The 27,900-nt window shown below is 60.1% G+C and overlaps 5 protein-coding genes across 5 annotated transcripts; 2 read left to right on the forward strand and 3 right to left on the reverse strand.

Moving 5' to 3' along the window:
- Positions 1-439: 439 nt before the first annotated feature.
- PLICBS_002862 (uncharacterized protein) lies at positions 440-1,876 on the forward strand (the record flags this gene model as incomplete). The annotated part of the gene is made up of 3 exons (XM_018322573.2): positions 440-509; positions 568-1,557; positions 1,629-1,876. 3 exons carry the CDS (start codon positions 440-442, stop codon positions 1,874-1,876), a joined length of 1,308 nt encoding a protein of 435 aa, XP_018177803.2.
- Positions 1,877-5,279: 3,403 nt separating this feature from the next.
- On the reverse strand, positions 5,280-6,404 carry PLICBS_002863 (uncharacterized protein; the record flags this gene model as incomplete). Its single annotated transcript, XM_065600092.1, has 3 exons — positions 5,280-5,356; positions 5,417-6,130; positions 6,197-6,404. 3 exons carry the CDS (start codon positions 6,402-6,404, stop codon positions 5,280-5,282), a joined length of 999 nt encoding a protein of 332 aa, XP_065456164.1.
- A 7,135-nt stretch (positions 6,405-13,539) lies between these two features.
- On the reverse strand, positions 13,540-14,873 carry PLICBS_002864 (uncharacterized protein; the record flags this gene model as incomplete). The annotated part of the gene is made up of 4 exons (XM_065600093.1): positions 13,540-13,606; positions 13,730-13,820; positions 13,987-14,710; positions 14,838-14,873. The coding sequence occupies 4 exons, from the start codon at positions 14,871-14,873 to the stop codon at positions 13,540-13,542; spliced, it is 918 nt and encodes a 305-aa protein (XP_065456165.1).
- Positions 14,874-16,513: 1,640 nt separating this feature from the next.
- On the reverse strand, positions 16,514-18,625 carry PLICBS_002865 (uncharacterized protein; the record flags this gene model as incomplete). The annotated part of the gene is made up of 1 exon (XM_018322577.1): positions 16,514-18,625. One exon carries the CDS (start codon positions 18,623-18,625, stop codon positions 16,514-16,516), a length of 2,112 nt encoding a protein of 703 aa, XP_018177807.1.
- A 5,034-nt stretch (positions 18,626-23,659) lies between these two features.
- On the forward strand, positions 23,660-27,436 carry PLICBS_002866 (uncharacterized protein; the record flags this gene model as incomplete). Its single annotated transcript, XM_018322579.1, has 3 exons — positions 23,660-23,856; positions 23,955-27,094; positions 27,159-27,436. 3 exons carry the CDS (start codon positions 23,660-23,662, stop codon positions 27,434-27,436), a joined length of 3,615 nt encoding a protein of 1,204 aa, XP_018177809.1.
- Between the last annotated feature and the right edge of the window lie 464 nt (positions 27,437-27,900).

Consider the following 27,900-nt stretch of genomic DNA (forward strand, 5'->3'; position numbering starts at 1 on the left):
AGACAGCTAGCAGGATGGCTCGAGTGTCTTGCCATATCTTATCTGATGCTGAAGGGTCGCGCCTGCCCGAGCCTGCAGCACTTCGTGCAATGGAGACAGGGACAGCTCCAGCGAAGGAGAACCCAGCGCGCTGCTTTGGTAAGTACTACGTACCGCAACAAGCCGGGTTGCAATGTGCTGAATTATGTACTCTATACTTTATCTATTGTTTGTCGCTCGCCCCACTTGCCGCATTGCAACAGTCGCAGCTATCAGCCCCGCAGGCGTCACTGATCCATCGGCTTCTGGAAAACGCCGTCAAACATCCATCAACCACCAAACCTCATCCCACGACCATCCGCAAGCAGCTCGGCTCTTCATTCTTACGGCATCAATTCCGAGGCTGTAGGTACAGCAAACTTGAACGGGGCATCATTGCCCTGCCTGCGCCGCCTCTGCCATGTCCATCCCCCCGCAGCTCATCCGTGTCAAACGCAAGAGGGTCGAAGAGGCACCAGTCCAGTTTCTACGTAAGGCCTACTTCTGTTGGTTTCACCGCACACGCAGCCCGACTGACTTCTCTCACAGAATTCGATGCCTCTCAGAAACGCCATCGCAGTGGTACCTGGGCTTATCAGCGGCGAGAGCCAACCGCTGAGCCCGTCCGCGCCGACAAGCCCGTCATCCACGTATCCCGGCCAGAAGATGCCTCACCCCCAACCAAGAAGCACCAAGGCGTGCGTCACTCTCTCGACTCGACCGTAGCTGGCCAGTCGGCTTCTGGCGAGGCTGTGGCCGGCCATTCACCCGGCCAACCCGCTTTGGCGGAGCCGCGCCGCTTTCGAGTCTCGCGCTCGGCGACCCTGTCCGCTGGCAAGAGTCAGGTCCAGAATGCCGGCGTCTCCAAGCGGGACCGGTATGCGCCCGCCGTTTTTGTGGAAGGGACCAGAAGAAAAAAGTTGGCTCGCAAGAGTCTTGCAGTGCTACATGAAACCGCGGCACAGCCAATGACGGCTCCTCCGTCCACCGATGGACCGACTGGTGATGTCCAACAGAAGGATTTGAAGCGCCCGGGTGTCAAAAAGAAGGCCACGGCGGGCTCCCAAAAAGATGGCCCGACACACAGGCCGCTTCCAGAGTCCATCAGAAACAGACAACATGGCAACATGGATAAGATCGCGGCAGACATGGACCGATGGGTCCTGGACGAGATCGGTGCAAACCTCCACGGCATGGAGCAGGACAAGCAGCTGGCCCAAAAACCCAGATTCAAGCCCAAAGCCCCGGCCAAGAGGTTTCACGAACGGCATCCGGAGTTTGCACAGACTTCTCATACTCAGGTCGGCGAGTCAACAGACGTCACCATGACTGATGCTAGTGACGACGACGCCGAGGAGGACGACGACGACTGGGTCATTGAGGAATATGTCCGAGTCCCTGCGTTGACCATATCCATGGACGTGCCGGCTACAGATATAGGCGTTCTGGACCTAGCGGACGACGAGGATAGTGCCCTCTTGTTCGGTCCGTTGCCGGAGGATGACGATGATGCCGATGAAGAAGACGAGGATGAGAACGGTAAGTCCTCCTGTGGCATGCGGGCATAGGCCAACCGCTCTGGCCCTTTTCCAACTAACGTGTCCCGACAGCTGAGAACCACTACACGGCGGATTACCCTGAGGATGAAGTTGACTCAGACGATGAGTTTGGACGCCACGCCTATCTCTACCGCAACACTAATGCCTCGGACGAGGAGGAGTTTGACAACGCACACTACAGCGACGGAGACGATGACGATGACGAGGATATCAGGCTGAAGGGCAATGACGATGACGACGATGACGTCCGCATGGCCCGCATCCGGGCGTACATGAAACGCCATTCAGCCTTTCCCTGACTTCTCCCGAATAGGCCCTTTTGTCATCGCGCGTGTCGCCTCCGTTGCGAGCGTGACAAACATTGGGCCGTCATCCGTCATGGCCCAACAGCAAATGCACCTGTACATACGCGCTTGCAGACCCTACATGCCTGCATGCATGTGCATGCATCGCCACGGCTCTCACATGAGAGCCAACGACTGTGCCCAGCCACAGAACACGCCCCCCCTCTGCATTCTTCGGTGTGCCAAGTCGCGCAACGTGAATGGACTTGTGCGGGCGGCTGTTGAGAGGCCGAGGCCGTGTAGCCATGTACACGAGGCGGTTGAAGGCCCTCGGTGGCCCAATTACCTTGCTCAGCCACTCTCCTCCTTTGTTTGCCCCGCATCAGAAGCATGCATGTATCTCTATGAGACCGGGCGTCCAACGTTGATGATCTGTCTGCAGCGCGATTTGAGGCGGGCGGGCCGACGCTCAGGGTGAGGGAGGGCAAAGGACGCGGTATGCCTCGAGGGTTCTCTGGCAGCCGCCACAAGCGGTGGATGGTTGACTGCCGGCGTGCATCGTCGGCCGACGCGATGGTAGCGGAGACTAGGAAACCGCAGGTGGCGAGGCGATGGACGAGTATCAGCTCCCCTAAGGCGCCATCAGTTAGTTTTTCGGTCGTCCATGTCACAAGAGGCGCACATACAAGGTCAGATGGTAGTAAGTGACTCGTTCGGACGCCGAACTCTTGCGAAAACGTGCACTTTCCTGTACCGTATACTTTCTGGCTGCTACTCCCTCGCTCTCCTGAAGCAGCCCTCTCATGAGGACAATCTCTCAGCCCAAATGATAAGGGAGCAGTCGCTCTAGGCCCGGCCATGTTAGGTACAGTAGCAGCTGAGCGAGGTGAAGAGGAAAGTGAGTGCATACGTACATAACAGCGGCTGACAAGGCCGCACACCAAAAGGTATCCGAGCACCGCCGTGCGCCCGAACCCCCCGAATTTTCCGTTCCCGCCACGTCGTCGTCGTCGTCGCCGTCGTCTGCAGCAGGTAGTCGCCCGTTCCCCTTCTCTAGAGATCTGCACCACCTCATCGTCGGGCGTCCTGTCCTTCTCTTGTTCCCCAAGATTAGGCCAATCAACTAAACCACCGAGCGGCCCTGTTGTGTGTGTGTGTGTGTGTGTGTGTGTGTGTGTGTGTGTGTGTGTGTGTGTGTGTGTGTGTGTGTGTGTGTGTGTGTGTGTGTGTGCGTATGTCTCTCTCTGGTATCTGGCCGCTCCGGCTTAACTGACCTAACCGGCTAACTACCCAACTACCCACGTATCCGTTCCGGTGGTGGCTATGACCTCTTTTCTACGCGTCCGCTTCGATATTTGTACGTATGTGCTGTCTGTCGTACACACAGACGACCAACGTGGGAAATCCCCAACGCTGGGTTGAAATTTTCTGCTCTCGCTCTTGTCTAAGAGGTTATACTGTACTATCCCCAGTGCCTGGCCCTCCCCCTTCCCCTGCGCACCCGTTGTCTTTGCCGTACAATATTTGCGTTGTTACGGTACGGTACGGTACGGTACTTGCGATGGCGTGCTTTTGGACGGTGGTGTGAGCCGTTCGATGCCGCAGTACTGTACATGATGCGCGTAGTTTGTCCAAAAGTGTACGTGTTGTGTCTGTTCCCCCACGTAGGTATGTACGTATGTATATTCGTATGTACGAACGGAAGGCGAGTCGGCATCGTCGTCGTCGTCGTCGTCGTCTTAGCCGGGCTCTACCATGTCCTCCCTCCTCTAGGCGCTGAACAGCAAAACAAAGAACACGTTGGGCATACAGTACTGTACTGTACTGTACTGTATCATTCGTTCTCATGTCCATCTTTCCAGCTCACGCTCACGCCCCTCCCTCCTTCGCCACCGCTCCCTTCCCCTCCCAACGTCTCCCCGAGTATCCTGCCGTCAGTCAGGTCAGTTCCATGTCATCGTACTGCCTGACTGCCGTCCGTCGTCGCCGCTGCTGCACGACAGCCGCCCACTCCTCCCCACCTTCTTCCCTCCTCCTGGCGGCCCCCCCGGGGAACAGACAGACGCGCTCCGGCCCCCCCTTCCTCCTCCTTGCTCCTCCTCTTTCTTTCACCTCTTACATTTTTCCTTTGACACGCTCCGCGTTTGCCCATCTCAGCCCTGCCCCAGCCCAGCCCAAGAAAGAAAGAAGGAAAGGCTGGGCATCACCACCACGCCGCCGCCGCCGCCTTGTTCCCCTTTGTGCGTACGTGCACGCCCCCCCTCCTCCTCCCCTTTTTTCGCGGGAGGGTCGTTTCCCTTTGCGCGCGCCCCCCGCCGCTGCCCCCATCTCCGCCCCGCGTCCCTTCCCCCTCAGCCCAGCCCAGCCCCGCGCACGCCTTGGTCTTGCGGCAAAGGCGGTTGAGGACGACGAAGAATGGGGGAGGGGAGGAGAGGGCGGGGGATAAGGGGGGAGCACGTGGGGCCTAGGAAAAGCTGGAGACTGAGAGTGATGGGGAGGCGGGACCGAGAGAGACGTCAAGAGTAAGAGAAAGGCGGAGAAGAGCAGAGAGAAGGCGGTATGTATCTCCCCTGCGTCTCATCGCGACACCGCTTCGCACGGCAAACGCACGGCACTCGGACAGCCGCCGCTCTGCCATGATCGGCGAGCCCGCCAACTCCACCCGGCACATGCCGCCTTGACCGCGTTGTAATCAATGCTTCTTTTTCGTCGTCTTCGCTCTATTGTACACGCCATATGCTTGGGGGTCGGCAAAGGTGAAGGGCCCAGAACCCTACCTGCCGCCCGTTTCTCCCTCCAGTCTGCAGAAGCAGGCAACATGCTCTCGAACACATCCAAAAAGCAGCCAACCAACCGGTTCCGTCATCCCATCTAGAACGTCGTGCTTCATGCCCCGTCTTCAATATGCTTTTTGCTTGTGGTGGCGGTGGGGGAGGCCACCGCACCCACGGTCCCCGCGAGTTTCTGCACCCCGCGGGTCCTTCCTCTCTCAACTCAGTAATAGTACACAAGGTCGAAGTGACGAGGAGAGCCATCTCGTCAGGGACGGTAGCTTGTCCGGGCCTTAAGCGAATCTGTTGTCCCGGGCGTCCCTGGAGAGCTCCTCGCACCCGACCGCAGAAAATCCACAATACCAACATAAAAAGTTTGGTCCGCATCACACTCGTTATGTGTCCGCGTCTCATCAAGCCGTGCTCTCCCATCACATAGGAAAGGTAAGGATATCTGATGCTGAAAAGAGAAAGGTAGAAGAAAAGTGAAAAGAAACGTAAGCGTCTGAACGCAAACGTGCAAGTATTATACAGTAAGTTCGCGGTGTCGTCTTGCGCTCGCGTCGAATTGCAAGCAAGTCATTTCAGTAACTCGTCGCCTTATGGCCAGGGAAAGGGTGGAGTGAAAGGATGCGTGGCTGTCCCGCTTAGAGCTTGAGCCGTCGCTGCTCCTTTCTCTTTCTGCGTTCCCGGCGTTCCCGGTACTGCATAGATCGCTTCGCAGCTGAAGGTATCAGTTAGCATATGCGTTTTGCTGTCGGTATCGGACTCGACAGTCACTCACCCCAGTCTTGGCACTTGCGCTTCAGCTCCGGGTCGACCCAAGAGTAGTGAAGTGCACGCTCAGGATATCGCTGGGCCAGGCCGAGGGGCTCCATGGGCTTGTCCTGGCTATCTCTCTCTCGGCACTTGATGCTGATGTACTTGGGCTCGAGGTCGTCCTCGTTGTCGAAAATCAGCCAGCCGTCCTGGTCCCAGAGCGGGATGCGCTGGTTCATGCGGTAGTACCAGGCTTGCAGGCCCTGTACCGTCCGCTCCGGCGTCCTTCCAAACATCGCGGCAAAGTCCTGCTTGATGCGCTGCCACTTGAGCTTCTTGTCGTGCCAGGCGTAGATGATGAAGTCGCCCTCCTCAGTCGTGTACTTTTGATTGATGTGTCGGTTCTCGCCATCTGGGGGCGGGCTGGGGTAGCCATCCATGCTTGCCGAGCCGTGCATGAACGGATCGTGGTGGTGGTAGGCGGAATACGTCTCGTGCGGCGCGTATCCATGGAGAGCCGGCATGGGATGAGGGAGGACGGGCCCTCGGCCGAGGCTGGGAAGAGGCGAAGGCGGCGTATAAGGCCGGGCCGGGCCATGGGACCTGGCGAGAGCTTCTACACCTTGATCGAACTCCTCGAGGCTAGGGAGTCTGACGGAGACGGGGTTGGTGGGCGAGCTAAGGCGGGCGATGCCGGGGAGAGGGGAGCAATCCCGCGAGATGCCCGAGAGCGACGAGGCTGAAATAGGGTCATGAGCCTCGCGTCCAGACAAGCTAACAAAGAACTGGGAAGGAGAGGCCATACCCTCAATCTTTAACCGTGGGCTGCCCGAGGTAGACTCGGGTGGTGTCTGCGGGTGGATCAAGGACCGGTGGAAGGAGAGGGAGGGCAGGTCGCTGGAAAGGCTTCTCCGAGGAGGCAGGCTCTCCGAGTGTGTGATTGCCTTGATGCCCATCCTGCCAGCGGTAGTTGGTGAGACCCCGCCTTGGTCCAGTGTTGTCGGGTACATCATTGTGGTGGTGGTGGTGGTGGTGGTGGTTGCCGTTGACTCCCTTGAGTGGGCGTATAAGACAGAAGCTCGAGGTCACGGCTGAATGCTTCTGCTCACGCTCGATACGGATCCGAATAGGGACAGAGCACTGCAGAGCAAGAGAGGGAGAGCTCGAGGAGCAAGAGGCAGAGAGGGAGGATGTGGGTTAAGTAACGAGGGAGATGCCCAAGGGTGACGATGAACGCGACGAGCACGCGAGGCAACGGCCGCTTACAGGTTGGTGGCAACGGGATGACACAAAATAGGTAGCCAGCGATTAGAGGGAGGCGACGAGGGGTGGTTCTGTTCTTGTATCTGTCGGGCGCGGCGTCGAGACCCTGGCGGTTGACAAGAGCAAGAGGTGTCCGGCCGGGCTGCTAATGCACCGTGTTTCTTCTTTTGCTGCCCCGGCGCCGTACAGTACAGCAGAGTACATGCAGGCACAGTACCTGCTGTATGTACGTACCTGAATCAACATGATAAAGTCGGCAAAGAGGGCTGCGCGATTGATTGTTGTCTTGACTTTTGGCTGGAAGGGGGTCCGTGTGCCACCCCTGCTCGCGGTTGGCAGTTGGGCAGCTCCAGTCTGTCGGCACGACCAACAAAGAAAGACATCACGGCGTGGCCCTAGTGAGGGTGAGGGCGACGACGAGGGCAGGCAGACAGACAGAAGCAACGGTGGGCCGTCGTGCAGAAATCGACAGAAACGGTACCTGCGGCGGGCGAGAGACAAAGAAGCACTGGGCGGGGTGAGGCCCTCGGCCAGCGTTGCTTTGCCCAGCCCGTGCTCTGCATGCACATATGGATGAGCCGCCTGCGCACGAGTACGTCGTTGCGCAGCGTGGCTGGCTACGAAGTATGCCGTGCAGAGCGGCGGTCGCAAGAGCAGCGAGCAAAGCAGGTCCGTCGCGTCTGTCTGCTTCATCTCAGCTCCACGGCCAGCCACTTCGACGTCGAGCGCCACTCCATCTGGTCTCTATCTGGTTAGTGGCGGGGTAGCCATCTGCGCGAAGGGGGGGATGGGGGGAGACAATAGACTCTCTTGCCTGAATGCGAATTGTGTCCGTCTGTTGTTGGGCGGCATGGCGCACTCTGGGCTGCGAAGAGCCGGCCAGAATTGGCAGCAGCCACGCGCGAACGGCGTCCGTCTGGCCCTCCCAAGCCTCCCTCCCTCCGTGGCCGTAGTGCACTAGGCGACGGGGTACGGAGCCCTCTGCAAGCAAGGGACAACCGATCATCTCATCTCTGGCCGAAAACGATCCTGAAGACTCACAAGTCGCACGGCCCGCCGGCCAACAACAGGACCGCCTCCCTCGCTCCACGCCGTCGTGCGCCGAGCGTCACTGGGGTCGCCTCCATGACGTTGCGCCGCGGGCAGCCCTCGTGTTGTTGACAGAGTTGACAAGACGATCCGTGGCACCCAGCGGCACCGCCTTCGCATCGACGTCGTCGACGACTCGCGACCTCTTGAGAGCAGAGCTCCTAACAGCAGGAGCACGGGCACGAGACCCGGCTGCGCCAGAGTCAGCACCAGCAGCCGCGAAACGACAGGCGGACATGCATTGCATACTTTGACACAGGGCCCCGGCCGGGCAATCATCGGGCCCTCCGCCACGGAGCTGGGGGTGTCTCCGCGATGTGCCATATGCCGGGGTTCCCGCTGCCTCGGGACTCTCTGTAAGCCGCTGCGAGAACAATGGTTCCCTATTGCTGGTCTGGGGGCGGGGGCCTCGACCCAAGCAAAGCACGCCAAAGCACACCACAGCACACCACAGACAGCACGCCAGCCTGGCCTGCCGACACGAGTCGTATCAAAACGCTCGGGATAGAGTCAAGGGCAAGCAGTGGTACCGGACCGCTCAAAATTGCTTGTCTGCCTGGAACGGGGCGTCATTTGGCTTTGCGACTGCCCCGTCGTTCGAGGCACCGTGGCGGACGGTTTAGCTCTTGGCCCAAGCACTCAGAGAGCTGCAACTAGACACGGCCCAGCAAGACGCCTCTCGCCGTAATTATAGAAGCAAACGTGCGGCGCCATGCTCTACGGGAGCAGCAACGGCGGCGTCGGCGGCGTCGGCGGCGAGGGCTTGCAGCAGCACGCGCGACGCCTCTGGCGCAGTGGCCAGGGCGAATGCCGACAACTCAGCAGGTCGGCGACGGCTTTCGCTTCATGTCGATGCGCGGCGCGATCGGCATTGCAGAGAGAGGCGACATGATGAAAGCCTTGCAGGGCGCTCTACTGTGCTGAACCGTAGTAGCCATGATTAGGGGAAAAAACAAAGACATCTGACCTGTTACTCGGGCCTGATGAACGTCGGGGGCAGGGACCTCTCCATCGGCCTAATAACTGGGTACGACGGGCAGAGAGCCCTCGACAACGGTCTGCGCCGCCCGGCCGAGTACCGTGGTTGCGGGCGGGCTCTGAAGGGGGATTTCTTTTTCGTCCACCAGGGGCGTCGGCTAGCTTCTGCGTGCCTGGAGCGAAGCAATAACGGCGTCGACGGTGCCCGCCAACTCGCTGGGGGAGGCGGCACCATGGGCACTGTTAGCGACCACGAGGCCAGTTTCGGCGCGGCAGAGGTGTGAAAACTCTGACGGAAAAGAAAGGAGTGTGCCCATCATTGGGCGGGATGAGCCCTGCCCTACCCCGTGGCCATGGCACGGCGGCACGCCTGGGCTGGGGCAAGGGGTTATCCCTGAGGTCATCCTGCCCTTCGTGTTGTTGTTGGTGGAGGGCAAAATGCTGGATTCTGCGACTGTTGGTAGGGCTGCCAACAGGCGGGAGGGAGCTGGCCGGGGACATACGGGGCCACGAAAGGAACAAAGCAGCGAGCTTTGGGGGCGCTGGCGGTGTCCGTCGGCCCTCGGCCTTGCCCACGTACACTGCCAGAAGAGCAAAGTCCCCGTCCAGGCGCGGGTTCGGTGCCGTATTGTCGATGGCGTGGCACCAAGGGCGGGCGGTCGCTGGCCAGCCACTTACCAGACGGTGGCTGCAGGCAGGCACCTATCTTTGGCCATGGCTGCTGGTGACGATGGTGTGTATCTGTGTGCGTGTGTATGGGTCCCCGTCGACCCTCGTCCCAGCTGATACCGCCTCTGCTGCGGATGCCGCTGCTGGTGCGCGTGGAGGCCCCCCCCCCCGCGGACACATCCACCCATCATCAGTGGGCAACCGCTCGAGAGGCCGTGGCTGGCTGCACTTACAGCAGCGCACAGTCACGGAGCCACGAGCGGAGAAGAGAGAAGAGGGGCAGGAGTTGGGACGACCAACACTGGAGAGCGACGGACGGACTGGAGCGCGATTGCGTGTGTGCGCGTGCATGCACGCGTGCGTGAGCTTGCATGCGGGTGAGAGGGGGGACGCAACGATGATGATGCTGATGCTGCTGGAGCTCCCCCTGCTAACCAGTTTGCTTTTTCGGGACCGACAAGAGGGGTCGTCAAAGTTGGGGGTGGTGGCGGTTGACGACGACATGAAGGGAGGTGGGCGGACGGGCGGGCGGTCCCAGGCCAGGGCAGGCCAGGGCAGGCGAACGACCGCGAGCGATTGGCATGGGCCAGCATGTTCGACGATGGCGAACGGCGGGTCGATTTCGCGTCTGAGCGAGTGAATTTGATGGACGAGGGTGAAGGTGATTGATTGTGCGAGTTACGAGCACACCTATCTGGACTTACAGCATAGTGGTCCATTGTCCAGGGCTCAATGATGAGGAAGGCGCGCATCTCTCAGCGGCCACCACCAATACCGTAATTCCTCCGTCAGCAACTCCAAGGACGCCCTCCATCGTTGCTTCCTTTTCGGCGCTCATCAATCATCAATCATCAATCAATCATCGACCATTGCCCGCTCTTGCCACTCGTCCTCGGTCGCCCCTGCCTGCCCGTCAGTGCGCGTCCATCCATCACCAATCTGGGAAGTCGCAACCCAAGGAACCAGGTACCTGCGTGCTAGGCTCCAGTAGTATTTTTTCTTTATTTCGCGGCCGCTCGAGGTACCTCGTGCTTCAGCTGAGGTGCCCGCCGGTTTGCCGGTGTAATATTCTCTGGGTACTAATGTCAGTGCACTGCCGGCCCCGTCGACGGTGAGGAACTGCAGTGGGCATCAGCTCTTGTCCCGGCGATGGCATCTTCCGCTCTCTCTTTTTCTCTCTCAATATTGTCAGGTTCGGTCGCGCTCATCTACGGTGGCGCCGAGCATCCCCCCTGCCTTGCTCACTTCCACGATACGAGCGCGCAGATCCTCTCTTCTCCTCTCTCTTGTCGTTCTCGCCCTCCTCCTGCCCTGCCCTGGTGCCGGTCCCGGACAATGCCAATCGCTCCATCCATAATGTTCGCGTTCAGTACAGTCGTGTATGCCGCGATCCCACCAAGACTCTAGATTCTAGACATTTGCAAGGAGGCTCCCCATCCTGGCCTCCCCCCGGCCCCCCGGACCATGTAAAAGTCGAACGCGGCTATCACGGCAGCCCCAACTCCCGCCCATGCCGTGTAACGCGACGTCCCGGGAGGCGGCAGAAGAGCCAATCGGGCACTCTTAGACGCGGCCCGCCGCCTTGCCAGATTCGTAGCGTCGTGTCTTTTTGGCAGGGGCGGCACTCGTTCGAAAAGTCATGAGCATGCAGAAGCCATACATATGCAGTTGGTGAGCCCTGGCTGCGCTTTACTTTACCTGCCCACGAGTCCACGACCTTATTAGCTGCTATACTCTATACTTGCGTGCTCCGTTCTCCGCACTCCATGCAGTCATTGGGCCCCGTCCATACAGTTCGGGCACGACAACCTCACTTTGCTCGTGGCATCAACGAGCGCCAGACCCAACGTGCATGCCCAAGCTATTGTACCCCACGTCCTCCTGCTCGGTGCTTAATATGGCACAAACACAGTGTCTGCACGCTCGCGCGGCGTGGCATGGCCTGGGCTGGTCGTCGCCGCCGACGAGCTGCGGCACCCCCATTGCCATGCCCACCACACCCATGTAGGTGGACAACCACCACCACCACCACCACACCAGCGGCAGGGAGGCTCCTCCCCCAGATCAGATCGTCCCTATCCGACGCCTGCCGCCCATCACGTTGCTTTTCCCGCCAAGCAGAACCGACCGAGCAGCGAGCGCTCGAAGAAATCAAAGACGGCGCAATTAAACATGGCTCACGGACTCTCGCCACCCCCGGGTCCGGCTCGGCCTCTCTCTGGCTCGGCGCAACGACCCCGTCTGCGCCTCCACGCCTCCACAGCCCATCCCTCGCGCATCGACAGGCGGACGGACGTGCCACGCCACTCGCTGGCTCCGCCGTCTCTTCTTTGCTTGTTTATTATGCAGGAACGCCCGTACTAGTGGCAAGACTCTGTCCCTCGGTCTGCGGCGATGCCAAAGACGTCGTAGTCATCAGCGTCCGGCCTGTCTTACGGCTTCAACGGCCTCGTCACCACTCTCGAAAAGTAAACCCGCTTGCCTCGCCTCGCCTGCATGCCTGCCTGCCTCTGACCCTGTGCATCAGCCCCATGCCGCTGACGTGTTGGGCCTCGCGCGCCATCTCTGCTCATCGAGGCTCCAGCCGAATGGTTTGAAAACCAACCGCTGCCAAGCAAACACACAAAGCAAAAGTCGTGCCGCGCGCCATGGCCCAGCACCAATCTCCCGGATACGCACGTAGGAATTACCAGTGACATGCTGAACACCATGTGCCGCATAAGGTCATTATCGAGAGCTCCAAGCTCTTCGTCTATCTTTGTCACTCGTCTCCCGCATGAGATCGCATGCAACCCGAACAAGCGCGTCTTGGCAGAGCTGTGCCGCCGTCTGCTGCTGCACTTCCGCTGGGAGCTCTGGCCTGGAGGCGCCCGCGCATCCGTCGCAGCGCGTCCGTATACCACGTTTCGGCCGCGACCCGGATATTGAGTCATGGTCAGCATCTCGTCTGTGTGTCCCATCAAGTGGATGCCATCCGGACGGAGCATCGTGACCTCGATGCAAGGTACGGCAGGAGGCCTGAAACATCAAAAGCAAGGGCGACGGTCATCGCACATCACATCGTGGAAGGGCGTCTGTGATCTCGGCGAGCCACAGACTCCACTGCGTCGTCGTCCTCTTCGCCACCACCGCTAGCGAAAACATCCGTGGCCGTCTTGCCGTCCACCGACAGTGTCTTCGTGGGGCTCGCTCGCAGACGTAAAGCGGGCTCATTAAACGCTCAACTTCCTCGACGGTTGTACTGACGAGGTCGCCGGGCGGTCTCACCAAGTCCCCTCGCTCGTGGTGGACAGGCGCACTCTGGCCCCAGAGCCGGCACTTTCTGCAGGCATCTGGAGCTAGCCGCATGCACGGGCGTGTTGTGCCTCACAGAGGCCGGCCCGGACGTAGCCTTACTCTGCCGCCCGGGCCATGGGAGCCCCATCAAGGGTTTCCTGCACCCCATCTTTTCAAAGGGCGTCTAGTCGTGTGGCTGCAGGGTTGTCCAGACAGGCGCCCCTGCCGTCGCAGCCAGATCTGCCGTTGACATCAACGGACAGTCACGGGGTCGGAAACGGTCGCGGTGCAAGGGCCACTCCGAGCACCTAACTCGCCTTGGGGTGCCTGTAGGCGTCGAGAGACAACACCCTGTCTTCACAGCCGTCGGGCGTTGGGGGACATTGGACACGCCCCCAACAAGCTCCTGCGCTGGTCCCGCACCTGAAGGCAGCACGAAATCCATGGGGCCCTCTAATGCGTCCACGAACAACGTGATGCGAGCCAATGATGCCGGTGGAGCAGTCGATTCGTGCGATGATGTTGGGGGCTGTTCACTCCTATCTCCCACGAGATCCATAGCGACACAGCCGTGCTTTGCTCCACTCCGTACTGTACGGGTGGCGGCGTACGGTAGGAGCAGCAAGCGAGTGTTTCCCGCACAGAATTTGACGACCGTCGTCCCGTGGTCTGTGCGCCGAACCGTGTCTGGTCTCTGGGCTCCGAAGGACCCTTGGTGGATCCTCTTCAGTATGATCTGCCTTCAAGACCTTGATTGCTTTGGGCCGACATGCTGCGTCACGGCTGGTGATTCTGTCTGTCTTCTTCAAACTACAAGGAAGTGCCCGAGCCTCAAATGGTTTCACCAGCTGTCGTCCGGGGTACAGGTCCGCATCATAGTTTGGACTCGCCTTGGGACAGGGACCCTGTGCCTGGAAATGATTCGTCCCCGGCGAATTTCCTAGGTCATGACATTAGCATTCATGAGTGAGCGAGTGACCCCCGCTTTGACGGCCAGGAGACTGGGGGGATGTGCAAAACAGGGCATGCCGAGGCAGGGAAGCCAGCAAGGCCATGGACGTACCATCCTCTCTCCGCACCACCGCTCAGGAAACTGCAGTCACTGTTGCGTTCACAGTCCCAGCCCCCGATGAAACTCGCCGATTCGGTCTCCACTACTGGTGCTTGGTCAGACAGGGAGCGGGGTCAAGGAGCTGGGCTCTCTCTTCATAGAAGAGGACCAACGGAGTGGGATGGACATGCCTGGAACTGCCGAAGGCGACGTTGATGACGCTGGCGAAGGGTCTAGGCCACCGAGTCCGCGCGAGAGAGAGGGCTGACGACTATAGACGCTCAGCCCACAGGTGTAGGCGTAGAAATCCTCATCTTCGACGCTGGCTGGCGCCTGGCCGGTCAGAATACGGCCCAAAACGATAACGACGGCGGCGTGGGTGCATAGCAGGACGGCGCGGGTCCCATCGGCATCACACCTATCGATGATGGCTCTGAGCGCCACGGCGACGCGCAGCTGCAGCTCAGCCAACGTCTCGCCCCTCGCCGAGGGTACCACTGCGGGCTGGTATGTCTCGTCAAGCGCGGGAAACAGCGACTTGAGGACAGCTGTCGTGGCTGGCCGGGGATGGTCGAACGGAGCGGAGCCAAACCACTCCTGGATGCCATGCTCGGGACGAATCTTCGCGGCCACGTTGGCGCCAGGCCAGGACAGGGGCAGAGAGTCCTCCTGACGCCCCGGCGGGTGCTCCCCTGGATGGCGGTCGCCTGGAGGGTGCTCCGTCAGGCCCCCGGCGGGGTGATCCGACTCAGCATGGCTGCGAGCCTGGCCGGCGAGGTCGACAAATGGTTTCAGCGTCTCCAGGCAACGGTAGAAGGGACTTGAATACACTGCGTCAATGGGCGGATTGAGAGTCATGAGGTGTCTCGCCAACTCCCGTGACTGCTTGACCCCATGGGAGGTGAGTGTTGGGTCGGCGGGGATGCCTGTTGGTGACGGGATGTATGCATAGTAGGCCCCCGTAGCAGGGTCGACAAGCCAATTGGAGCGGAACTAGCCACGACAATAGGAAGCGTCAATACTCGTGCACGCGGTAGGGTGCACCTGCGGCGGCGTGGACAGAGCGTCTCCAGCGCCGCCGGGCGTCCGGTCTGGCCTGGGCTGGCCGGCAGACACTTACCCCGTGGCGGGTGACGTAGATTTTCTCCAGCGGCATGCCCGCAATCTCGACGAATGAGTGCCGTCGGCGCGCGAGATTTGTTCGTCCGTGTGCAACGGCCCAGGTCCCGCCGCTGCGGTGAAGATTGTGGCGAAAGACGGCGAGGGCTATGTGCAGATGGACGAGTGCGGGCGTCGTGCTCCCCGGCAGTGAGTGAGTGGGTGGGTGAAAGGGGGACGAGTCTGGGCAGATCGACCGGCAGCACGATGCAAAGGTGAAGATGCAGTCCAGGGGAGAGGGGCGGGATTGAGGAGAGTCGAGATGCCCGTTGATGAGAAAGCGCGCTGCTCTGTCGTGCCTGCCAAGGTACCGTTGTTTGGGCTGCTCCTTCCCGCCGCGTCGGGCCTGCCTCTCTTTGGAGTCGGTACCTTGTCCTTGCGCTTGGCAGCCGACGCGCCTGACTTTGCCCGACTCCCGAGGTAAAAACACATGCCCCATATTACCCCACGTCGATACCGTCCCTCGACCATCGTCAAACTACGGAGTGCCGTAACCGGACTCGCGCTCCATAGTCAGTCCTGCACACTTGAGCGTGGGCCATGCTCGCACATTGCTGTAATCCGGAGTCCGCACAGCGCATGAGTGCCAACCACCTGCAGCCAGCCCCGTCTGCTCCGTACGGCAATCTTTGTCGCCACCAACAAAGGCGTCACCCCGCCAAAAGCCCACCTGCGCTCGCGCCTATATGCCCAGCAGCAGTGCCGGCGCGTTATCTCTCCATCTCATCCATGAATCGCGGCCCGCATGTAAGTGCCTCACATCGCGCCTGTGCTTCCCACAGCTGGCTGCTGGTGGCGCCTGTCCTGATGCTGCCAAGTCGGCCACCAACAACACCGCGTCTGCTGCAGTGCCTTACTCGCACCGCGTGCACGGAGGGAGTACAGGACAAGAGACGCCCCTTGGGGGGCATTGGCAGTGCCATTGCATATGTAGGGTCCTGCATGGTCTCTATTATTGGAACAACCGCAGCTCCGTCCAGCGCCCAGTGTCGCATCGCGACTCCCCTAGCCTCGGGATGCGGGGGATGCAGGGCGCCTGCGCGGCTGTCATTCACAGACCAAGTCATGAGCGCGTTTCCGCGAGACGGTGGTGGTGGTGGTGGTTTCAAGGAGTTGGCGAGCTGCGCGTCCGACGCTGTCAACATGTCACTGCGCCTAGGCGACAGGCGATCCACGACTCGTGTAAGCCTTCATCTCAAAAGCAACGACAACAGTCTGTGTTGCAGAAGCCCGGATCAAGGTACCTAGGGAGGTAATATTTCGCCGAGATACGTACTGAAATGTCGCCATGTCCAGCAAAGTGAGCCAGGCCATGCCGAGTGAGATCCTCCTCGGCTACCCTCCATCATTTCCAGACCCGAGTCGCGGTCCAACATCCATCTGCTGGCGTTCCTGATGCCCGTGATCTACCGTGACGCCGATGTGACTGATTGCCCCCAGAAAAAAAGTGACAGTGCCCAGATTCCCCCTCTTACACCCCAGGTGCTGGCTGACGGGTCTTTCCGCTCGTATCCTGGGTCCCAACACAAAGAAAAAAATCGAGAAAAATGATGAAAATATCGGCTCGTCCAATCTCCGGTACGCCTGTCAAAAGGGCTTTGATTGCCGGCCTATGCCAGATCCAACTCCCATGCCTTGTCACATAACCGAGCAGGATCCCATCGTTCGGGCCCTCCGCCGCCCAACAATGCCACCGTCCTCCTCGTTCTGGTGAAGTGCGTGCGCTTCCCGGGCGCGACGTCGTCGCCGCCTGTAGCCCGCGCCGCCAACGCCGGCCTCTTCGCTCGCTTGCATGTAGTCGGCCCATTTCCGTTCCAATCTGCTGGCTGATGAGAGATCACCTCGCAGCAGCCTCTTTTGGTGTTCGTCCACCGTCATTTGAAAGCCGTAAAAGCACTTCAATCCAATGATTTCGGTGGGATATGTCGCTGCGCCAGATTGCCCCGAGGCCGGTCGGATCTGCGCGTTGCGGAAGAGCACCTCCCGGATTCCCGTCCAGGTTACATTCTGGCAGTCGTAGACCACGAGCTGTAGCGTCATCCTCGGGCGCACATCCGCGCTCGTCGAACGCTCTGAGCGCTTGGTTACCATGGACGCGGCCTCTGCAAGGACCAAGTCGCTGACGCGCGTGTTGTCCATGTCCACGTTGCAAAGACGCACGCACTTTTGCATGACCGGCAGCATTCCGACATCGCCAATGTTCTCGCAGTAGCTAAGTGACAGGTGCTCGAGGGTCGCCGCGCAAGGAGCCTTGGCCAGGTGTTCGGAGAGAAGCGAATTCGTCAGCTCCTCCAGGTCCTCCAGCTCAAGATGCGTGAGCCGAGGAGTCGAGGCAAGTATGGGCTCAAGCGCGCCGTCCGTCAGGGCCTTGCAGCCGGAGAGCTGGAGCCCTTCCAGCTCCGGGGTAACATAGCCGATAGACTTGACACCGACATTCGACAATCGGTTGCAGCGGCTGAGATCCAAATGTCGCAGCTTTCGGGGCGGAACTACAGGTCGGTCCGTAAGAAGGTCAATCTCCGGGTCCTTTCCGTGCATCATGACTTTGAGAGCCTCGTCGGTAAGCTCGACACAGCCGCATAGCACCAGCCGCTCGAGGTTGTTGGTGTTGAAGATGGACTCGGCCGTGGCCACGTTGTCGAAGCCGCGCACCTCGCCAGCTCTGAGGTCTCTCAACCGGGAGCATGAGTCGATGATGGCCTTGATGCCCTTGGCTTCCACTTTCTCGCACCAAGACACGTTGAAGCTCTCGAGCTGGGGGCACGATTCGGCGATGATCTTGCATGAAGTATTAGAGACGGCAGCCAGTCCTGTCAAGTTCAAGTGCACCAATTTCTCGTTGCTCTTGAGCAGATTGTGTAGGGTATGTTTCTGGAAGTTGCGACAGCCCTCCAGGGTAGCGTTCATGAGGTTCCTGCAAGCCTTGACGATGACCTCGGTTCGCTTGTAGTGCTCAACCTGCACGCAACCCCGGAGGTTAAGGTCCTTGATGAATGGACCAGCCGCAACGATTATCCTGGCAAGAGACTCTGCCGGAATTTCTTGGTAGAATTCGGAAGCATCGAAGGAAGTCCAGAGTTGGCCGTCGAAGCAGAACTTGTAGAACATCTTGCTGACTCGGGACAACTGGACGAGCTCCTTGGGCCTCATGTAAGAGAAGACATGGATGCAAAGCTCGTATGGCATGTTTTCCCAGAACGGGAACTTGGGCTTCTGAGCGAGCTTAGACGCTGCCCGGGCCCTGAGCTGGCCGTCCTGCTTTGACGAGCGCAGCTCTGGGGGTAGGGCCGCCGTCGCGGGCGAGAGCGGCGAGGCGCCATGCTCGACCCTGCGCACGGCAAGCTCGTCCTGCAAGTCGTCGTAGAACGGAAATTCTTCCGCAGAAGTCGGGGCGGTCGAAGCCGAGGTCGCGGTCGAGGCGGCGTGCGGTCGTCCGAGCGGTGACGGTTGTGGTGTGGATGATCGAGCACTGGACGGCGTCTGCGCCTGGGGCGGGCCCGCGGCAGTGAGACTGGCACACGACAAGGTGCTGCGGGTGCTGTACGGGCTCCCGACGGACTTGGAGCGCCGAAGGCCGTTCAAGGATGGAGAAGAAGAGATGCGCTGCAGGCCGCGGAGCAGGCGGCGGCGGCCCTTGCCCTTGTCCAGGACTTCGGGCGGGGCGGGGGGTGCATCGTCGTCGGCGGCGATGCTGCCCGACGCTGCGGGTGATGCGTCCGCGGGAGGTCCGTCTACTTGCTGCTGGGCCATGGTGCTGCTGATTGTCGTGCCAGCCGACGTAGCGAAGCACGAGGAAGGCTCTTGGGCCCCTGAAATGTGCGGATGGTCCCGGCGTTGGTTTTCTTTTGTTTCCTCGCTCGATGCGCGAGGCGCAGGGCCGCAACTGACGTTCAGTTCCCGTCTCTGATGTTGGTGGGGTGATGACGCCGTCGCGAGGTCACTGCGTGGAGGGGCAGTGCGGGGAGACGCCGTCCGCAATGGAGAAGGACGATGCTGTCAATTCATGCCGGACGAAAGGCTCAGCGCGAGTGTTTGATGATTCGAAAACAGATGAAAGTCGGCGGTCGTCGACGAGAAGAAGCCCCGGCCGACGCAGAGGTCGCCGTGCTGTTGTCGCTGGCCGGACGGATTGCCGCGACAGGTGACAGGTGATGGCCAAAGGGCGATGGTGAAGATGGTGGTGGAACAGCGCGGGCGATGGGACCACCTGCACCCAACGCCAGGGTCAGCGGACCAGTGGGCACGGCGCGTGGGGGGGAAGGTCACCAGGCCGCCTGGAGGTCGGGGCTTCGCCTGCACCTGCTCGGCAGACGGCTGGAGGGGGGACCAGGCACGGATACGGACCTTGCCAGTCGGGACGGGAGATACGTTGGGTGAGGGATGGCGTTATCAGCAGCAGCGGCCAAGCACACGTTCTCGCGAGGCCATGACCGAGCTGCGCGGAACGAGGTGTCGGGCGGGCGTGATCACACGAGCGGCGGCGGCGACAGCGGGTCTGCGATGGCACCCGCCCAAGGGACTGGAGCCGAGTAGTGCTGTAGAGCGTAGGAGGAGACGGGAGTCGATGAGAGTTGAGTTGTAGGGATGTGCTGTGCTGTGTGATGGAAGCCGAGCTCTGTCCCCAGGTCCGGGTGTTGCACCGTGCCTATGCGGTACGCTCGGTCGTGTGGTCGTGCGCAAGGTTGTTTGCATCCAGAAGGAGCTGCGTCCATCAGGGGCCCGAGACCCTTAAAGAAGAGTTCCATCGCGCCGCCGGGACGCGGCATCAGACGGGATCCGGGCCCCTCCCACCGACAATGTCACTCACTCGCTCACTCTCAGCACCCAGTCCACGGCCGTCCCAGTCATCCATCCATCCAGCCCAGTTTTCCTGCGCCCGCATCCAGCCTGCGTCCAGCCTGCACCACGGATCCCACATGGCGCGCCTCCATGGTCCATCCATCCCAGGCCCGTCTGTCCCCCGTATCAGCAGCTGCGGCACCACCGGCTTGCCTGCCGATACATGAGATGCAGTGCGCCGTTGCGTGACGACTGAAGTACATGCCGGACTAAGAGATGGGGCTCTCCGGCTGGGACCCATGGAGGGGATTTCGTTAGTGTCCCGTCAGCGGCGTGGGGTATATCGATAAGCGCCGCCTGGCCAGCCATGCCAGCCAAGGCAGCGTCTGAACCTCCCTGGTCCCCTTCCGTGGTCCCCTTGTTGGGGCTCACTAGGCGGTCGCTGAGGGCGCCCCACCGCCACGCTGGACCATCCATCGTCCAGCCCGGCCCCTTTGGGGTTTCTTGGTGCCTCGTGTTTGACACCTCTCCAGTTGCGATGCGAACGCACGCGAGCTGATCACTCCTGGTCCGCCGCTGGACCTCCGCCGGGAGCCATCTCGCGCAAGGGGCGAGTCTTTTTTTCCCGTCTGCATCTCCAAGCGCGGAGCCCACGGAGCTCCTGGATCATCGTTGTCATGGGCCTCTCCCACTGTCGAGTCATGTTGGCCCACGCGCAGGCACAATGGGCGGCGCCTCTGTCATTGCCATTGCCATTGCCCGCCAGTGCAGGCTGTCCCGATGCCCTCGACACGATGCTGACAAGCAGACCCCCCAACCAACAGCCGCCCTTTCGGACCGGATCACGGCCGCCGCCGTCGTACCTGCGCGGCGGGCTGGGCACGCCAGTGAGACTTGCGAACCAGGTGGTGGCCCAAATGCAGCCACGCAGTGCTGGCGCATCACGGCTCGGCCTGGGCGGCGCCCTGACTCGCCCTCGCTCCTCGAGCATTGGGCCGCCTATGCAGGCTTAAACATGAGGCTTTTTGCACGCCCGCTTGCGGCTAATGGGCAGGTACTGCACCATAATGCTGCGCGGCCAAGGCCAGGCGAGGCCTTTGCCACTGGTGGTGGGCAAAAGTGCGTGCCAAAGTGGGCATCCCCCCGCCATCTACGGAGCAAATGCGATAGTTAATGGGTCCTCGTCCCTGGTGCGCCGCCCCTTGGCCCTCGCCGACCCCTGGCCGCTAGAGAGGACCCTTCGTGCTTTTCCATGTCTTCTGGCGGCAGCGTGGGGGATCGGGGTTGGCACCAGCCCCCCCGGTCTGTCCTCGAAGGAATCCCGCCGTTGCTCGGCGTCGTCCAACCCGATCGACCCCGCCTTTTGCTCCTACGAGGCGGGTTCCAGAATCCATCTCGACCGTTGTGCTTGGTGGCATCTTCACTGAGTCTCCGAGCATGCTCCGGCCAGTACTGTATCGCGCAGGGCCTCGTGTACGGCTCCGTTGAGCTTAGTACAAATTGGGCAAGGCCGTGTCATGCCGCCGCCATCTCAGTGTAACGTCGATCCGAGGACAAGGCGGGATGGCGGGTAACGTTTGAGGACGGGCCGTTCTCCGGCTCCCCTCGTCGACACGCATTCACCGTGGGCCCCTCGATTCCTCCACTTGCCTTCCATGAGGCCGGTTGTTCATGATAGGCGATAGGTACTGTACAGTATAGACCAGTGCTGCACTGACAAGCGAAAGATTGTCGCGTTGCATCCGAGCTGTTGGGTTCAGATGTGACTGCCAAAGGGTTGGTCGTGTGCCGTGCCCTGGCAGCAAGTGATCCCTGAGACACTCGCACACATGATCGAGTGAGCAACACGTGCGAGCTCCCCGAGGTGCCGTGGCTGCCACACACCATGAGACGAAGGGACGTTGGCATCACCGTCACTGGCTCTTGATCCAGACATGTCAAATGTGACGCCAAGAATTAATCGGAACAGCGTGCTAACACGTCGATAGAGGATTGCGTTGCGTCCCGGCTGTTTCACGTCGGCGAGCGTGAATCGCCTCGACGCACCAGCCTACCCTACACCCTCGTGATCCAGCCTGGAATTAGTGGAGCCATGAGGCTGGACGGCCTCAACGTCAGACCCTGTGCACGTCAGCTTGATTTTGAAGATGATGCGATTATGAACGTCCCTGCTCAACCAATTCCTTCTTGCATGGATTTTCTGTGTCATACAAGCGCCAGGGATCTGCAACGGCTTGTTCGCTAGGATGCTGAATATGCCGTGGCTACCATTGCCGGCCCCTTTTTGTCCCTGTCCCTGCGTTGGGTGAATGAGAAGGGTAGATCGCTTCACGTGCTCGAGCCACGCTCGGCTTGTCACGGAGACGCGCCCAGACGTCGCACGCAGGCACCTCGACATAGGGAGCCCAGTGAGCGCAGGGGATTTGCGACCTGAGAGCCGCGGCCATCTTCTTCAATATCTCGCACGCTGTCGGGCATCTGTGCAATGGCTTTGGCTGAGCCACCACACAGCCATGGTTAGGCGTCTCTGGTCCGAAACACATGGCAAGCGAGAGCCGTTGGGCAGGTGCATGAGACCGTGGTTGATAATGACGGGCCACCGTGGTAGACTGCTCATGTTTCTTTTGCGTGTCCTCAAAACCTCCTGTGGCAGATACCCTGCCGCGCCCTCGCCGGGCCGGGACGGAGCTACGGACGGGGGATCCCTTGAGACAGCCAGCATGCCCAAGGTTCCAGGGTTGGCTGCCTCTGGGATGGCATGTCCGCCCAAGAGGGGAAAAAAATTGAATCGAACCGCGGGCCTCAACATTGTGGAATGTTCTCACCGCAGACCGGTGAGGTGACCCTGCACGGCTGCCCACCAAAAATCACTCGACGCACCACTTGTCTGCGATAAAGCCACATTCGCTCCACAGGTGCTGCGGCGCCCAGCCTGGCGCTACGTATGGTGGAGAGGTGCGCGCACGAGGCTCATTTGCCGAATCGTGCCTACATTGGAGCAGACGGTTCAGTATCTTGGATTGCTGAGGCGCGGTTCTGGATGGCACACGGCCTCACCAAGACTCTTGACCCAGCTCTCAAGTCACCAGACTTAGTGCTGCTCCAGCTGTGGCACTACTAGCACCTCACCCGTGGCAATGAGTTGAGAGCTCTCGTCGTTGGCGCACCAGCAGCAGACCCCACCTCACCTGGCCAGTGTGCCCCGTGGTGAGGTGGACACCAGCGTCATCGCCGCTCTCAGCGCACAAGGGCAGCTACATCCTCTGGCGGCTGACTGTACCTACTATACTGGGCTGAGCCGGGCTGGGCTGTTGGCAGGCTCCCGTCCCGCCCATGTGGTGGAGGCCACTGGCCTGCGTCTGGCCTGGCCTGGCGCCCCTCATCACTCACTGGACGCGTCCGCCAAGGGCTGCTGCGGATTGGGAGCCGTCCGGCTTCAGAAACACCTCCACTCCCGCCGCTGTACTCACTGACCCTGGTCAACCCAAACCTCCACTTGCTGCCGGCGTCACCACAGTGCACGGCGTCGGAAAATTCATTCAAACCTCGCCTTGCTTTTTCGCATCCCCCAACCGTCAAAGCACCGAGCTCAGCGCCGACCTACTTCGAGCTCCAATCATCCCTAACTCGAACGAATCCTCGTCCCATCTCGCATCGCTGCAGCCTGGCAACGCATTCCGTGGCAACATCCGTCCTCCCGCCCTCCCTCCCTCCGTCCGCCCCCCCCGGCAGCTCGCGATCGATTCGGCACCCACCCCCACCCCGTCCGCTGTGGCGACGACGTCCAAGATTGACTTGGCCGACCTGCGTGCGACACGACTTTACCGCCATTTTGTCCCGACTTGAGAACTCGCCGTTGGCTCGACCTCTCCTCCTCGCTCCCGCCACTCTCGAGCCGACGCGACCTTCCTGCCCTCAAGTATGCTCCAGATGCATGGCGGGCAACAAGACCAACGTCGGTCCCCGACCCTGCTCTTGAGCTGATGCTGACTCCAGCTGACCGTCATGCCTCCAGGCTCCGACAACAACAAAGGCGAAGATGAGAGGGGACGCGGGAAGCTCGTGGCGCCTCTGGCGCTGCCTAAGAATCGCAGCACTGGTAACCTAGCTCTCTCCGCCGATGGGACCGTCGATCGAAGCCGGTACCGCATGTCCTTCGAGGGCTCGAGTGCCGGAGCCCTGGATTTTGACGTTATGACAAGGTTTGTCCTCCGTCCAAGCTACATACGCACATGCCTGCCCGAGTTCTACGTCATTCCTGGGTGCGAGTCTGTGATTGAAAGCTGACTTGCCGCAACAGGTCCCCTCACATGCCCGATCATGAACACGGACAAGGACTCTCGGGCCTTCGCCGCATCCGCCAGCAACACCCCCCGTCGCGCAATCCTACGGTCCCAAACTCCAACGCCTCCTCGCGGAGCCCTTCAGTTGCCGCACTCTCTCGATCGACCTCCATGACAGGAATGCTCGCCAATCTGACGGGAACGGTGTCCCTGCCGGGAGGCCCTACCTCGCCAAAGTTCTCCGAAGACCTGTCGCGATTCCCGTCCGAGTCCCTTCACTCCTTCTCTTTCGCACACAAGTCAGAGGATTTCATCCACAACCGTCAGACTGTGTTGAAGCGCTCAATGGAGTTTATGAAGGATCGCATGGGCCGCACCGTCTCCCTCAACTCGACGCAGGCAGGGATTGCGAGTGCGCAAGCAAGAGTCACGGGTGATATTGAGACACAAAACATGCTGGAGCTCCTGGCTCGGGCACAACTAATTGGGGCTGGGAATCTTCCCAATGCCGAGTCATCCTGGGCCACGGGCCCTTTGACCGGCCCGCCCGATATGACGGGGGAGAATATTTTTGATAAGCAGTTCACGCCCTCGTCTGTGGCCGCGGCGGAAGGCCTCTCAGATTCTGTCTCCCCTACTGGTGCAACAGCCCCGAAGTCACCTCAAGTACAGTTTGCGCAGCGCAAGTTGAGCGTGCCCCAGGGCCCCCCCGCCACGGTTGGAGAGGTAGATCGGTCTTCAGAGGAATCCAGCAGGACTCCTACCAATGAGAGTGGAACGACCACCAAGACGTCGCCGCCTGCATCACGGCCAACAAGCTTGAAGCGCACCATGACCGACACGCTAGGAATCACCATGCAGGACAAGCTCATTGATACCATGACCCAGCCATTTATAGCTGGCGGGCCGATTTACGAGGAACCGGCTACCTCCCCTGTCTTGACACATGCTATGCTGCCCTCCAAAAACTTTCCCAGTGCGCTGGGTCCAACCGTTCACGGCCACACCAATAGGTGGGTGCCGGCCGCTCAAGCAATCTTCACGACAGAAGCAAAGCCGCCGTGGACCATCATTGCGGCTAACGACCTTGCGTGTCTCGTTTTCGGCGTTACAAAGGCTGAGGTACGCCGGATGGGGATTCTCGAGGTTGTACAAGAGGAGAGGCGGGCCTGGTTGGAACGAAAGCTGTTGCGGGTAGACGACGCTGACGATGCTGCGGATGGTGCAACCAAAGGCTCAAAAACAAAGAACCCGGCAGCGTCGGCAGCGTCGACCCTTCTTGGCAGCAGATCTGGCATTACGGCCCAGCTGTTGAGCAAGCCAAACTCACGAGCACAGCCACCCAAGTACTCTCAACGACGGGCGCAGACAGTCCACAGCGGCGACCCCAGCCCCCCAAAAGCGCGAGGAAGTGGTCAGCACCGCAGCAACCTTTCACGCGGCGTATTGCTGTGCGGTGACGTTGTTCCCATCCAGAAGCGGAACGGCGCCACTGGGTCCGCCAGCCTGTGGGTGAAAGAGAAGCGTATCGGGCTTATCTGGGTCCTGGAGGAGATCCACGAAGACGTCGCTAACATCGAATTGGATGAAGAAGGCGCAGTCAAGGCAGTTACGGGCGCTGCTGAGCCTATCTGGGGTCCCAGATCGGTTCGCCCTGGAGTCGACGTTGCCTCTTTGATACCCCGGATACCGCGGCAGGGCATCGACCCCACGATCGGCGAGATCGACTTCGCCCAAGTCAATAAGCGCAGATACTTTACCTGCCCGGGGTCTCATCGTGTGAATGTTCCCTGCACCGTGGAGCAAGTCCGCGGCAAGCTCGAGCTCCGGGTGTCCACGTTTCCACACATGGCGGGCATCGTTGTGGTGGACCCGGCAAGCCTGAAGATTCGGAGTTCAAACTCGGTCTTCTGCGGCGCTCTGTTCGGCTACGAGAAGCCCGACGGCATGCCGATAAATGCCCTTGTCCCTGAGTTTGATAAGATCTTGGACATCCTGACCGAGGAGGACGGTCTGCAAATGCTCGATGGCATGGTTGTTCCAGAACACCGCTTTCGACGGGCGTCTGCATTCTTGGCCCTGAGAGAACACCGTCCAGATGCAGGCGCGTTCTTTCTCCAGCCAGATGGTTTGCCTGCGAGACACCGCGATGGATCAGACCTCAAAGTGGACGTACAGATGCGAGTCGTCGAAAGCGAGAAGCAGCCCAACCTCGCTGACGAGACGGTCATCGAGGGCAGTGACGAGGATGAGGCCGCTGAAACCGACGACAGATTCTCGTTCACGCGAAAAGAGATGGTGTTTGCTCTGTGGATTACGTATTCACGGCATCTGCATGCTCACGCTCATCTCGACGTTGACACTGCAGAGGATTCAGGGACCGACACGCCCCTGCATCAGCCATCGCCTGGCCAGACTCCGCCGCTGCATACGCCTCAAGAAATAGCGTCGGACGAGGAAGCCCCGAAGAAGGAAAAGTCCCTGGTGCCGACAACGCTGTCGAAGCAACTCAAAGACGCGGCGATCAGCGCTGCCGCCAAGCTGACCAGGCACCCCAAGCCGACGCCAAAGTCTGTTGAGAAGCCTCCCGTAACGAGAGCAGTGGAGCCAGCTCGGAAGACCACCATCGATGACTACACAATCCTCGAGGACATGGGCCAAGGTGCCTACGGGCAGGTGAAGCTGGCCCGGCACAAGACTACAGGGAAGAAGGTAGTGCTCAAGTATGTCACCAAGCGCCGCATTCTGGTCGACACCTGGACCAGAGACAGGAAATTGGGCACTGTTCCTTTGGAAATTCATGTTCTCGACTATCTGAGGCGACCCGAGTTCCGGCACCCCAACATTGTCGAGATGGAGGGCTTTTTCGAAGACGATGTCAACTACTACATCGAGATGGCCCCGCACGGGTTGCCTGGCATGGACCTCTTCGATTACATCGAGCTACGAGCAAACATGGATGAGGCGGAGTGCCGCAGCATCTTTGTGCAGGTAGCACGGGCGATTCACTTCTTGCACACCACGGCTCTCGTCGTTCATCGTGACATCAAAGACGAGAACGTTATTCTCGACGGCGAGGGAAACATCAAGCTCATCGACTTTGGAAGTGCAGCATATATCAAAAGCGGCCCCTTTGACGTGTTTGTGGGCACAATTGGTAAGTTTGGGAACAAATTACCCTTTGCTTGAAATTTGATCTACCTAACATTTCCGCCTTGTAGATTATGCTGCCCCAGAAGTACTCGCTGGCAAGCCGTACGGTGGCAAGGAGCAGGATGTCTGGGCCTTGGGCATTCTGCTCTACACAATCATTTACAAGGAGAACCCCTTCTACAGCATCGACGAGATCATGGACCGCGACTTGCGCATTCCGTTTACCATCAGCGATGAGAGCATCGACCTCATCCGCTGCATGCTCAACCGCGACGTCAAGGAGCGGTACGACATCAAGCAGGTGCTGGAACACCCGTGGTGCAAGGCGGCGGATGCGTCAACATAGCCGATCCGATGCAGTGGCTGGTGACTGAAAGCTGTAGTTGTGGCCGTGGCCAGTGGGACGGACATGCCCGGAGCAGAGACGTCCAGAGCATGCTTTTCACTCTCTAGATGGTGTGGCAATTTTTTTGGCCGTGATACCCGCATTGAAGCCGGCTCGGGCTCGAGTAAATTTGGAGAATCTGGGCAGCGTGGAAGGATACAGACGAGGCAACTGTACGGCGAAGGGGGTGGCGGAAAGACGAGTGCCAGGGGAGAGCATCCTCCTTCCGCCGGCACCGTTGATGATGGGCAGCGCAGCATGCATTTAGGGACTAAGCGAACGGGGGACGATGGGCGGGCTATATAAATCCGTGAAGCATCATAGCGTTGCAAGCAATATCATCCAGTCCAGTGCTGGAGGGAGCACGACAAACTCGCAGTCTATAAGTACATGGGGGTCTCTGGGCGGCGCCCGCAACCGCACAT

The sequence above is a fragment of the Purpureocillium lilacinum genome (assembly GCF_023168085.1).
Source record: "Purpureocillium lilacinum CBS 284.36 DNA, scaffold_2, whole genome shotgun sequence".
NCBI classification, from domain to species: Eukaryota; Fungi; Ascomycota; class Sordariomycetes; order Hypocreales; family Ophiocordycipitaceae; genus Purpureocillium; species Purpureocillium lilacinum.